At 42.6% G+C, this 14,302-nt stretch overlaps 2 protein-coding genes and 1 long non-coding RNA gene across 8 annotated transcripts in view; 2 read left to right on the forward strand and 1 right to left on the reverse strand.

Annotated features, from left to right (window-relative positions):
- Positions 1–4,921, forward strand: part of LOC110493891 (phospholipid transfer protein) — a 47,859-nt gene extending 42,938 nt beyond the window's left edge. For both annotated transcript variants that reach the window (XM_021568455.3, XM_090205042.1), the window contains exons 16-17: positions 3,821–3,904; positions 4,043–4,921. In XM_021568455.3, coding sequence (XP_021424130.2) covers positions 3,821–3,862 — 42 coding nt within the window. In that variant the 3' untranslated portion in view covers positions 3,863–3,904; positions 4,043–4,921. The remainder of the gene's footprint in view (positions 1–3,820; positions 3,905–4,042) is intronic.
- The window catches only part of LOC149975859 (uncharacterized), a 944,026-nt gene that overhangs the window by 251,842 nt on the left and 677,882 nt on the right, over positions 1–14,302 (forward strand). The window lies entirely within an intron of this gene.
- LOC110493888 (solute carrier family 12 member 5) overlaps positions 8,511–14,302 on the reverse strand; it is a 328,213-nt gene continuing 322,421 nt past the window's right edge. For all 5 annotated transcript variants that reach the window (XM_036949870.2, XM_090205034.1, XM_090205036.1 and 2 more), the window contains one exon: positions 8,511–13,558. In XM_036949870.2, coding sequence (XP_036805765.1) covers positions 13,467–13,558 — 92 coding nt within the window. In that variant the 3' untranslated portion in view covers positions 8,511–13,466. The remainder of the gene's footprint in view (positions 13,559–14,302) is intronic.

Below are 14,302 nucleotides of genomic sequence, written 5' to 3' on the forward strand. Positions count from 1 at the left end.
ACCACTGCGACCTGTATGCTCTAGTTGGCTGGCCCTCGCTACATATTCTTCGCCAGACCCACTGGCTCCAGGTCATCTACAAGTCCATGCTAGGTAAAGCTCTGCCTTATCTCAGTTCACTGGTCACGATGGCAACACCCACCCATAGCACGCGCTCCAACAGGTGTATCTCACTGATCATCCCTAAAGCCAACACCTCATTTGTCCGCCTTTCATTCCAGTTCTCTGCTGCCTGTGACTGGAACGAATTGCAAAAATCGCTGAAGTTGGAGACTTTTATCTCCCTCACCAATTTCAAACATCTGCTATCTGATCGCTGCAGCTGTACATAGTCTATTGGTAAATAGCCCACCCAATTTGACCTACCTCATCCCCATACTGTTTTTATTTATTTACTTTTCTGCTCTTTTACACACCACACTACCTGTACATGACCATCTGATCATTTATCACTCCAGTGTTAATCTGCAAAATTGTAATTATTCGCCTACCTCCTCATGGCTTTTGCACACAATGTATATAGACTCTCTTTTTTTTCTACTGTGTTATTGACTTGTTAATTGTTTACTCCATGTGTAACTCTGTGTTGTCTGTTCACACTGCTATGCTTTATCTTGGCCAGGTCGCAGTTGCAAATGAGAAATTGTTCTCAACTAGCCTACCTGGTTAAATAAAGGTGAAATAAAAAAAATAAAAAAAGTGTTATCAGGGACACACCATAAATCTTAAATAAAATACAATAATCATGAATAAAGGGTTATTGATAAGAGAAAATGTAAATAGAACTAGAAAATAATGAAGATTTAAAATGTTATTATAATGGCTTATATTTCTCATGGAAGTTGATGAATAACATCAGGGGCCATGGGAAAAATGCCTACATCCACTGAAAATGTTTTCAAAACGCATCAAATATCCCTTTAAGATGCACATGTTTGTGTTTTTAAGGTAAAGGACTCCTGACCTTATATTTAAAGTCTTTTGGAATCCACATTTTCACTAAGTAAGAAGTGATATTTCCTGGGGATAGAAAAGGCACAGCAATGTCGGAATGACCCCAGCTAACGTTAGCAACTCACCAGTAGTGAGGGGGTTTGTTGTCAGCCACATTGAAGTATCCTGAGTACTGTTTGAAGTTAGGCTGCTTTTGAAGCCCAGGGAGGAACTTTATTGTATCTGTTTCAGGTGCCCCAATAGTCCCCGACGCTCCCAACAGCAGGGTCAACCCAAATTAAACATTTTGGGGTAAAATTTCATGCAATGTTAATAATTTGTTAGTTGGAGCTCGTGATGGGTTGTCACTAGTTACGACAGCCACAAAGTAAAACTAGGCTATATCAATGAAAACAAAAATGTGTTTGTTGGTCTTAATTTAGGGTTATGACTAATGTTAGCGGTGTGGTTAACAATAGGCTTAAAATACGATTTTAAGTAGAGAAAGTGTACAAATGTGCACCTCAAATTGGGATGGTTGTTGGTTTGTTGTTTACTATTAGTTTCTGGTGACCCAAATTTGTATTATTTCGCATCTTGGTGGATAATTTGGCCATTGCAGTGTATGTGTCAGTTGATGAAGACAAAACAAAAAATAAACAAACATGGGAGGCTGTTCTGCTTTGTGGGGATGCTCAGCCTCAGTCGCAAAGAAAATGCAGTTTTCCCCGTGATCCCGAAAGAAGATCAGAACTTCTACTTTGATGGCGCAACTGGAAAACACACGACCGATCGCGGCTGTGCGAGGTGACTTGAAAATACACTACTCAAAAAAATAAAGGGAACACTTAAACAACACAATGTAACTCCAAGTCAATCACACTTCTGTGAAATCAAACTGTCCACTTTTAGGAAGCAACACTGATTGATAATACATTTCACATGCTGTTGTGCAAATTGAATAGACAACAGGTGGAAAATATAGGCAATTAGCAAGACACCCCCAATAAAGGAGTGGTTCTGCAGGTGATAACCACAGACCACTTCTCAGTTCCTATGCTTCCTGGCTGATGTTTTGGTCACTTTTGAATGCTGGCGGTGATTTCACTCTAGTGGTAGCATGAGACGGAGTCTACAACCCACACAAGTGGCTCAGGTAGTGCAGCTCATCCAGGATGGCACATCAATGCGAGCTGTGGCAAGAAGGTTTGCTGTGTCTGTCAGCGTAGTGTCCAGAGCATGGAGGCGCTACCAGGAGACAGGCCAGTACATCAGGAGACGTGGAGGAGGCCGTAGGAGGGCAACAACCCAGCAGCAGGACCGCTATCTCCGCCTTTGTGCAAGGAGGAGCAGGAGGAGCACTGCCAGAGCCCTGCAAAATGACCTCCAGCAGGCCACAAATGTTCATGTGTCTGCTCAAACGGTCAGAAACAGACTCCATGAGGGTGGTATGAGGGCCCGACGTCCACAGGTGGGGGTTGTGCTTACAGCCCAACACCGTGCAGGACGTTTGGCATTTGCCAGAGAACACCAAGATTGGCAAATTCGTCACTGGCGCCTGTGCTCTTCACAGATGAAAGCAGGTTCACACTGAGCACGTGACAGACGTGACAGTCTAGAGACACCGTGGAGAACGTTCTGCTGCCTGCAACATCCTCCAGCAAGACTGGTTTGGCGGTGGGTCAGTCATGGTGTGGGGTGGCATTTCTTTGGGGGGCCGCACAGCCCTCCATGTGCTCACCAGAGGTAGCCTGACTGCCATTAGGTACCGAGATGAGATCCTCAGACCCCTTGTGAGAACATATGCTGGTGTGGTTGGCCCTGGGTTCCTCCTAATGCAAGACAATGCTAGACCTCATGTGGCTGGAGTGTGTCAGCAGTTCCTGCAAGAGGAAGGCATTGATGCTATGGACTGGCCCGCCCGTTCCCCAGACCTGAATCCAATTGAGCTCATCTGGGACATCATGTCTCGCTCCATCCACCAACGCCACGTTGCACCACAGACTGTCCAGGAGTTGGCGGATGCTTTAGTCCAGGTCTGGGAGGAGATCCCTCAGGAGACCATCCGCCACCTCATCAGGAGCATGACCAGGCGTTGTAGGGAGGTCATACACATGGAGGCCACACACACTACTGAGCCTCATTTTGACTTGTTTTAAGGACATTACATCAAAGTTGGATCAGCCTGTAGTGTGGTTTTCCACTTTAATTTTGAGTGTGACTCCAAATCCAGACCTCCATGGGTTGATAAATTTGATTTCCATTGATAATTTTTGTGTGATTTTGTTGTGTAAAGAAAAAAGTATTTAATAAGAATATTTCATTCATTCAGATGTGATATTTTAGTGTTCCCTTTATTTTTTTGAGCAGTGTATATTGTAATGTTAACGCCTATTAGTTCTATTTCACCGTCCTAACAGCCATTCTGTTTCACCATCTAATTTTCTCCTACTTGTTTTCCCTCCATCTCTCTCTGGTAGACTGTCATTGCTTGAATTTGTGCTGTTGCACATGACAATGCTTTTTATGTAAATTTCCATCCAAACCAGATTTTTTTAATTTGATTTTTTACCTTTATTTAACTAGGCAAGTCAGTTAAGAACAAATTCTTATTTTCAATGACAGCCTAGGAACAGTGGGTTAACTGCCTGTTCAGGGGCATAACAACAGATTTGTACCTTGTCAGCTCAGCGGTTTGAACTTGCAACCTTCCGGTTCATATTCCGGTTCCAATGCTCTAACCACTAGGCTACCCTGCCGCCGCAATGGAATGAGGAGAACGTCACAGAATGGTGCCCTTCAGATCGTCCCATTGTGTGTAAATTGTCATAGTGGGGTTTGTATGTGTGTCTGACATGAAGTAAGACTTTTCTCTTTGATGTCCTAGGTTCTTGACTCCAGAGGAGCTGGACAGTCCCAGAGTATTTGAGGGTCAAGAGGGAATGCATCGTAAGAGCCGACTCACATGCAGGTAAGGCTCTCAACATTGCCATCAAATGGCAAAGCTGGGTTTTGCGCCTCCATTTACAGTAGTCTGTTCTTGAACTTTAATTGAACTCATAACAGCATAAACAGCAGCACATTGACTGTTTTTTTTCTTCCTCTGCAGCAGTGCATCCCACTGCGACGGCTGCCAACCTTGGCGCAAAACTTGAACTTGTCATCACATAATTCCATGGTCACATAGTTCCATGTGGGCAATAGACCAGTTGTATACTATTATCCCTATTATAATTCTATGTACACTAATCTTCCAACATTACCATGGGTTGAAGAACTGAAGTTGGCAATTTTCAGAATTCATCAAATCACTTTTCTTTTTCTTTCATCCATAAAGGCTCTCCCAACACATTTTCACTTGATGCCTACAGATCATGAAAAGGTGTGTTACGTTCCACAGTTTCTGTGTTGTGTTTTTTTTTGTATGTGTATGTTTCAGGAAATGGCTTCCTGGATTCCCCCAAGCAGTGGATTGGTCGGCCCCATTGCTAATTGGAGCTGACCCCACCCTCTTGTCAGCGGATACAACTGTATCCCATGACAGACTCCTTCTCCAGCTAGAAAAGCCAGTGTTCCTTTGCTGAGAGAGAGCTGATGGTTATGTTCTGTGTTTGTTGCTCAGACAGAGAGCTTATTTGTATGTCCTGTGTTGGTTGTTGCTGAGAAGGATCTGATGGTTATGTCCTGTGTTGGTTGTTGCTCAGAGTCAGGCTTTTTGTTCCCAGGGGGGAAGGGGAAAGCACCTAGGGAGTGCTTAGGCAAGAGGCCTGCGGGCATACATAACCTGTAGTATTTACTGTCTATGCACACTAGGTAAGACCTGGGCGGACCTCCCCCTGTATTTTGGTTAGCGCACCAGGTGGTGCTAAAATATTTGGTAAGTTTGGAGAGGGGGCTCTTTAACTTTTACTTTCTTTGCTTTGGTTCTGTCCAGCCCCTTTTCCCAAAATGTACAGTGTGAAGGAATAAATTCTCAGTAAATGGTCAATTCTCTGCCTTTGTCATCCTTACCCGCACCTACAATCCCATTCATCTTTCACTCCACGGGGAGTTGAGTTGTAGCAGGGTGTTGTGTTCCCTCTTCCAAGAGGCGTATGTAGCGAGGTGTTTTTAAATCAATGCATGGTTCTGAAACGGCAATAAACAGCTTCTGCATATGATTTAATGACTATCTTTAATTGATCTCCATTCTGAACACATTCTCAATAGGCTACATTCTAGTTGTACCTTATGATTACTGGAGACATGTAAAACTAGTCATATGGCAGAAAACTGAAGCATATCAACTTTTCCACCGTGAAATGTTGGCCTTAACTTACAGGGATGAAATTTGGAGACCCAAGCCATAGGCTTCTTTAGCCATGCGCAAATTATAGTAGTAATGACCGAGCTAGGACAGACTTAGTCAACATAAATATTTGTTTAGCACTTTTGAAATTTACAGCGACAGAATTCAGAACAAGATCCGTTCTTACAGTGTACTCCATGTACACCAAGTCAGATCCGAAGGATAAATAAAATGGGGCATATAAGCAGACAATGACATCTCTTACAATATTCGATGATTACGTATCTCTAAAACAGGTTATAAGCTACATGTGCACCACCTAGTCAGAACACTAGATAAAACTAAGAGCGGTAAATATACCAAATTGTTAGGGTGAGGCACATGGGCTACTAACAACTTACTACACAACATACACTTAGTATTACTTGCTAGGCTACAGTATACATATCTCCCTGGCATATTACATCATCTATGCAGCAGCATACAATACATTTTTGGACTCACCTTGTTGTGCTGTGCTTGCTTGAACAGGAAAATGGTGTGGTGGTCCTTCGTGGCCAAATTCTGTCATCGAAGTCTGGTTTCTCTGGATTTATGGTGCTTTCAAAACAACTGGGAACTCGGAAAAATACAAGGTTGAATCACGATGATGTCATTGATCTTCAGGTCGTAGCTCTAGAAAGTGGCCGGATTTACAATTCTGAGTTGGATGACCGTACAAAACGTATTTTCCCTTTCGGAGCTTGTTTATTCCTGACTTCCCACTTGTCTTGAACTCACTGAAGCCAAGTTGCATTGAGCATGGCACAAATCATGCTTCATTGACCGCATGGTCAATGTTGAATGATTATCATTTTAAACGTGGAAAAGAGCCCCTTAATCCCAGATTTGGGACCACACAGCCACTCCACTGAATAGCAGGCTAGTGATTGATTTGAAATGCTTGCAGTTAGCCACTGTCACTGATTCTTTCCAAACCACTCATTGTTGAATTTGCGATTTCAAACTTGTTGTGTAATGTTTATGTCCAATGGCCGATGAGCACTGATACGTTTTATCTATAATTTCTCTTCATCATTTCTCTTCATATGTCAAGGATTAAAAAGGATTTGCCAGTAGATTGTCGACTTGATTAATGATGATGTGTGCTAGCTGAGATTGTTTAATATACACTGCTCAAAAAAATAAAGGGAACACTTAAACAACACAATGTAACTCCAAGTCAATCACACTTCTGTGAAATCAAACTGTCCACTTAGGAAGCAACACTGATTGACAATAAATTTCACATGCTGTTGTGCAAATGGAATAGACAACAGGTGGAAATTATAGGCAATTAGCAAGACATCCCCAATAAAGGAGTGGTTCTGCAGGTGGTGACCACAGACCACTTCTCAGTTCCTATGCTTCCTGGCTGATGTTTTGGTCACTTTTGAATGCTGGCGGTGCTTTCACTCTAGTGGTAGCATGAGACGGAGTGTACAACCCACACAAGTGGCTCAGGTAGTGCAGCTCATCCAGAATGGCACATCAATGCGAGCTGTGGCAAGCAGGTTTGCTGTGTCTGTCAGCGTAGTGTCCAGAGCATGGAGGCACTACCAGGAGACAGGCCAGTACATCAGGAGACGTGGAGGAGGCCGTAGGAGGGCAACAACCCAGCAGCAAGACCGCTACCTCCGCCTTTGTGCAAGGAGGAGCACTGCCAGAGCCCTGCAAAATGACCTCCAGCAGGCCACAAATGTGCATGTGTCTGCTCAAACGGTCAGAAACAGACTCCATGAGGGTGGTAATGAGGGCCCAACGTCCACAGGTGGGGGTTGTGCTTACAGCCCAACACCATGCAGGACGTTTGGCATTTGCCGGTGAACACCAAGATTGGCAAATTCGCCACTGGCGCCCTGTGCTCTTCACAGATGAAAGCAGGTTCCCACTGAGCATGTGACAGACGTGACAGAGTCTGGAGACGCCGTGGAGAACGTTCTGTTGCCTGCAACATCCTCCAGCATGACCGGTTTGGCGGTGGGTCAGTCATCCATGCGCTCACCAGAGGTAGCCTGACTGCCATTAGGTACCGAGATGAGATCCTCAGACCCCTTGTGAGACCATATGCTGGTGCGGTTGGCCCTGGGTTCCTCCTAATGCAAGACGATGCTAGACCTCATGTGGCTGGAGTGTGTCAGCAGTTCCTGCAAGAGGAAGGCATTGATGCTATGGACTGGCCCGCCCGTTCCCCAGACCTGAATCCAATTGAGCTCATCTGGGACATCATGTCTCGCTCCATCCACCAACGCCACGTTGCACCACAGACTGTCCAGGAGTTGGCGGATGCTTTAGTCCAGGTCAGGGAGGAGATCCCTCAGGAGACCATCCGCCACCTCATCAGGAGCATGACCAGGCGTTGTAGGGAGGTCATACAGGCACATGGAGGCCACACACACTACTGAGCCTCATTTTGACTTGTTTTAAGGACATTACATCAAAGTTGGATCTAGGATGTGTTATTTTAGTGTTCCCTTTATTTTTTTGAGCGGTGTATATGTTTTACCTCTTTTTCTTCCCAATTGGTAGTTATAGTCTTGTCTCATCGCTGCAACTCCCGTACAGACTCGGGAGAGGCGAAAGTCGAGAGCAATGCATCCTCCAAAACACAACCCAACCAAACCGCACTGCTTCTTGACACAATGCACACTTAACCCGGGTCAGCCGCACCAATGTGTCGGAGGAGACACCTGACTACCGTGTCAGTGTGCACTGTGTCCGGACCGCCACAGGAGTCGCTAGTGCGTGATGGGACAAGGACACCCCTGCCGGCAAAACCCTCCCCTAACCCGGACAATGCTGGGCCAATTGTGCGCCACCCCATGGGTCTCCCGGTTGCTGCCGGCTGCGACAGAGTCTGGACTCAAACCCAGAATCTATAGTGGCACAGCTAGCACTGTTGTGCAGTGCCTTAGACCACTGCGCCACTTGGGAGGCCGCTAGCTAAGATTTTGAAAGTAGGATGTTGATATGATCAGTCCAATCATAGCTACTGTACATATAACGTGATTTGCCTTCTTGGATGGGAACTTCTAATGTAACTCTATGGCAGCACCCAAGGGGCTAGAATTTTCTAGCTCTACCCTTAGACTTGGCGGTGACATAGTGTCCCAATGAGTGACAGAACACTGAGCCAATCACGGCGCAACGCTCCGTATTTTCTGCCGGCTTGCCCCACCACCACAGAAAGCACTGAGCTACACCTGCATTTTGGAGCTGCCTTATTCAAGAAAACAAAAAAGAGACCATGTTAGTATGCAGCTTTATTAACTCAATGATATCTATATATTTTTTACATTGTTTGCAAACTGATATGTGACACGTATTAATGCCAAAATAACATGCAAAACAGCCCTGTTTTTTTTGGGGGGGGGGGGGTTTGCAAAAAATATGGGTCTCAAACAGGTGGGGCTCTGAATGACGGGTCGCCACTGGTTGGGAAATGAATCATTATGGAACACAGGTCATACGTAGCAGCTTAAACCTAGAGCGTGGCGCGTGGTTCACGACTGGACCGTTGTCATCATAGTTACATGATTAGTGAGGATTATTAGGGTAGATTTATAGCACTACTGTTCAACCCCTATTGTACAGTTCTCACCTTGCAATATCTCATGGATTAAACAATTGAATATGGCAACTTCAGGATGAATCAAACCACAATTTTTTATTCACCAATATATTTTGTGCTTAAAGGCTCTCCAAACCTGTTTATTTTATTATAAATACTTATCTAACCCTAAATCATAAGCAAGATCAGAGTATCTTTTTTTTATAAATCAACCCTCTACTGTGATTTTTTCCCCCCAAAAATTGAGAAAAGAAAAACAACCAAATAGTTTTACTGCACGCCAAAACTGCCCTTGCACATACTTAAAGTGAAAGGATGAAAATTAAATGAAAAGTTAGTATATAATTGCAGTGAAAAACTGCAGAGTAATGTCAAGATCTGATCTAGATATCCCACTATCACCCAGATTTTACTCCAACTGGCTGCAGTACACACTCATACCACCCAGAGGAAGCTATGAATCGGTGTGTAAACTGGGCAAGTTAGTTTTTATTAAACACTGATTATGTCCTCTAACCTTCAATCACAACAAGTGTTAGCTCTAGATAAAGTGCTTTTCTGTCTCAGCCACCACAGAGGAGATGAACACAAAATAACTTTATGGTCCATAAGACCTGGCTCTAAACATTCTAATGAGCACACCACCAACTTGTCAGTTGTTAATGTGTTCCAATGAAAAACAACAATGTTATACAACCTAATGAAAAATGATTCCCCAAGTAAAAAACAATATTGCACACAATCTTACAAAACGCTAAGACTTTGTCCACAGTGATAAAACAGTGTACAACAAAGGACAACAAACATCGCCATAGGCTACTGTTTTTGACTGCAGTGTTATATACAAAGCAAAAGGAACATCTCTCAGGCCCATCTATTCAACGCATAAACTCATATTACGTTACGCAACATTAATTTAGCAAGATTGACAACAATATTGTGAACTTATACTTTTTTTTGCAAAATACTTGTTTTCAATGTCTAACTATGTAACCACGAGGCAATCATTCTCAAGCTCTTTTTTCTGTGACCAAAGCAACATCTTGTAGTTTAATCACAGACCCCCAAAGGGAGCCCTAGTGTAGATGGAGGACACTCCCCTTCCAAACCACTTGCCTTGTACATATAAGTCATCACACCATATACCACTGAAACAAATATTTCCACATAAGACCATGCAAACAGTAATTATAAAACACATTGGAAATTCAAACAAACTAATTTCCCATAAATCCTTTTTTTCACCAACATTTGAGATATTTTCTTTATAAATAGATTAAAGGCTCAGTCAATGCAGGCAATGTTGTAGTAAAATTCCAAAATAGCCAAGTATTTTGAAAGTTGATATGAGTGTCTATTAATCAAATTGTGTAATAATAGGAGAGAGTCATATGGTTGTAGTCATATATTGGCCATATGTAAAAACTAGCAGTGGCTAGACCAGTCGCTAGAGTTTGCTCTAGTAAGAGATCTGATGTAACTGGCAGAGAACTGCCAGTGAATTGCAGTTAACATTTCACACATCAATCAAAATGTAAAACAAAGAACTTTACTATCTTTAAGTTCTAACAACACTTTATTGCACGATTGTTGTCAATTCAACTTGATAAACGTTCAAAGTTGCAGTCTGGGCTAAGAGTTTCTCTAGACTAAATGTGGATTGAAGAGGATGGAATAATCAAAAGTGCCATTTGTGAAAATAATAAAAAAGCACTGGGGAGGGGGGGGACTGCCCCCGGACTCCCAAACAAATTGCACCCTAATGGTATAAGTATTGCCTCAAGATACTGTATAATATATTCAGGAAAGTTCTCTTCCAAAGCTGAAAATGACTCCTGTCCAGAAAGACTCTCAGGTCAATAGTTAATAGGTAAAGCCAGGTCAAGTCTTGGAGGAGACAAACCACCAGCATTGATATGTATTTCTATATATGCCTACCCTTTTTCTGATATCTTTTGTATGTTCCTTTAGATGTGTTCATTTACAAATAACTCTAATACCAACAGAATTCACAACATATGAGTCTGACTTTCAAACAACACTTTAAACATACATACTGGGTTCAACAGCTCTATAAACTAGTATAATTTGTTGTTTTGAACCCTCTATTATATATATATATATATATTATATATATTTTTTCGTAGTTCCACTACAAGTGCAAGTGACTTTCAAAACACAAAATAAATACATGATGATAGTTGTCATTGTGATATATTAATAAATTCCTTAGACATATGAAATCTACATACAAAATAGATGAGTAAAAAAATAAATAACATGAATATGTGAGACCAAATTTCAGCTATTGCACATTCCTTTCAAAATGCACTTTATACGTCTTTGTTGTAATTAGCTAATAATCCATTCATTGTCAGGGCCATACATATTGGCTCAAATCTATGCCAATTTTGTGGATACGAAATCACATATTTGGATTATACTGCATAGGGTTCAGTGTTACGGATGGGGTGAGTATCATAGCTGTGTAACCCTTTTCCATTCCATCACTTTTTATATCTATTACTATTTAATTGCACACTAACCCTTCAACCTAATGCACAATTTGTACTCTGTAATTTAAATCAATATTAGACTTTCATAGATCGATTTAATTTAAAAAATATTTTTTTTATATGGCACATGTAAACATATCTAAATTTGGCAAAACAACATATATTTTTTTGCGATAATTAAAATTATATCTCTATTATATAAATATGCATAACCTTTGTCTATAAACATAAACAACATTTTGTTTTCTAGGTGGAAAAATTTTCATTTAATGAACTGGTAAATTCATTAAATCACCTGTTGCACAGTGGGGGACAGTGCAGGTGCAGTACTCGTCAGGGATACAGTGAAAGTTACCATAGTGATAGGAGCCTAAGCCATCCAAAAGCAGTTTTGAACCGACCCGTTGAGAGAAGGAACATTTTCTCCACTAGAAGCTTTTTAGTAAGTCACAAACATACTACACTCATAATTAACAACGCGTCAGAGCTTTTACACTATTTACAGTGATCCACACTGGGGTCAAGGGGTGTGGGTGTCTGACAATGATGAACTCACTGCTCATAATATTTCCCTGTCTCGTTTCAGTTTCTCGTTCTTAGTGGAAAGGTCATCTGACATAAGAGCAGGGGCTCTTTTTCAATTGTCTTTCCTCGATTCTTTGTCTCTCCTCTGTCCAAGGAGGCGAGCAAAGGGGATAGTAGGAATCAAGGAAATAACATTGAGAAAGAGCCCCTGCTTTTCTGTCAGATTACCTTTCCGCTAAGAACGCTCCTCACAGTTTAACAACGTATCAATATCTTAAATCAAGCTAGCCTTGTTGTTTTTGGCACTAACAGTGGCTGGATCTAGACGGGACACATAGACACTTAGAAAGGGGGAAAAGGGAGAAGTATAAATATGATGACAGTGTGAGAGCAAAAACAAAGTACAGCGGCATGAGGACGACATGTTGCAGAGTACTCAAGATGAGGTCAAAGTTCATAGAGCATGATCTATGTCATCACGGAGGCTTGTTCGTTTCTCTCCCATCTTCCTCCAAACTTTGTTCCTTCGTTCACAACTTACCCTGATTAAAAGAATGACCAAGTTCTCTTCAAACCACCAACCATGACCATGGGTAGCAGTCTTTCTCGACGGTGGTCATCTCCGCACTTAATGAACAGGGTTTCCCACAGGAGTCTTTTCGTATTCTCTCTTCGCTGTGGTTTCGCAGGGTCTTATATACACGACTAGCTACACAACGTCAACATCCTCAGTTCTCCACTGACCACTGTTCAGTCTTGCGTTAGGCTACTCCATGTTGATAGGTAGGTGACTCCAAATCGATGGCACTCTAAAACATCCCCTCATAACAAACCACAATTGGATGAATGAGACACTTAAGCTGCGTCTACACAGGCATCCCAATTCTGATATTTTTTCCAATAATTGGTCTTTTGACCAATCATATCAGATCTTTTTCAGAGCTTATCTGATTGGTCAAAATACCTACTGAAGAAAACATCATAATTGGGCTACCTGTGCAAACGCAGCCTTAAACACACGCAGACACACACATCCCACTGAACAACCCAGCTCACCTAACCCTCTGTATCCTTGACTCCATAACCAAGTGACCAGTGGATTGACCAATAGGCAGCTATGAATAGCACAAAGGGTGTGGAACTGGACAGTGATGGCTACCTGCAATCAGCAGAGGGCAGTATTTCACGCTATTTCATTTCAGAGTACTAATTGATAATCTTGCTGGGTGAATTGGAAGTGGACTAAACCTTTCCTTTGTAGGTTATTTGGGTCACAGACAGGGGGAGGCGAAGTCTCTGAGCGATCTGCTCTAGATGATATGTGGTCTGGATATGAAGCTAAAAGAGGCTACCTCTGACATCTTATAGGACCGGAAAAGGCTCTAAAGTGTGTGAGGTAATCTAAATAGCATCCTACTAGTCTGAATAGATTCTGTGTTTGTGTGTGTGAGAGTGTGTTTTAAGGCAAACAGAAGATAGCGTGAAGAGACGCAAGGTGAGATGGGGTATTGCTTGGGTGTGAGCGGAGTGTCTGACAGAAACAAATGGAAGGGGGGGATCAGGGACTTGGGGGGGGGGGGGGGGGGCTGCTCTCTCAAGAGTAGATGGTGATGACCTCACGACCGCCACCGCGAACCAGGAGAACCCTGTTGAGACCTTCAGTCAGGACCTCCAGGAACTCCATGTCTGAGAGGGCGCAAAAGATAAGGAAAACAACTAACTGGTGCACCTCTGTAGCGTTATGCTTACTTTTACTAGTAGCCAGATACTTACTTGTTTTAATATTTATTTTATTAAAATGTTTACCTACCTCCAACATTTTTTTATAATAATTTCTCTCTTTATTATAAATTGTTTTTTAATGTATTTTTTTTATTCCAATTACTTTTTTGTATATATATTTTTTATTTGACCCCCTTTTCTCCCCAATTTCGTGGTATCAAATTGTTAGTAGTTACTATCTTGTCTCATCGCTACAACTCATGCGTCCTCCGAAATACAACCCAACCAAGCCGCACTGCTTCTTAACACAGCGCGCATCCAAGCGCGCATCCCGGAAGCCAGCCAGCCGCACCAATGTGTCGGAGGAAACACAGCGCACCTGGCGACCTGGTTAGCGTGCACTGCGCCCGGCCCGCCACAGAAGTCGCTAGTGCGCAATGAGACAAGGATATCCCTCCCGGCCAAACCCTCCCTAACCCGGACAACACAAGGCCAATTGTGCACCCCATGGACCTCTCGGGCGCAGCCGGCTGCGACAGAGCCTGGGCGCGAACCCAGAGTCTCTGGTGGAACAGCCCTAGACCACTGTGCCACCCGGAAGGTCCCCTTTTAATGTATTTTTTTGCAAGGTTCTGTCTCTTTTTTTCTTTCTTAAAAAAAAGTATTTAATCATAGGCATATAATACCATCGACAGCTGTTAGAAATAA

The sequence above is a fragment of the Oncorhynchus mykiss genome, chromosome 17 (assembly GCF_057628025.1).
Source record: "Oncorhynchus mykiss isolate SJ-2025 chromosome 17, ASM5762802v1, whole genome shotgun sequence".
In the NCBI taxonomy this organism is placed as follows: Eukaryota; Metazoa; Chordata; class Actinopteri; order Salmoniformes; family Salmonidae; genus Oncorhynchus; species Oncorhynchus mykiss.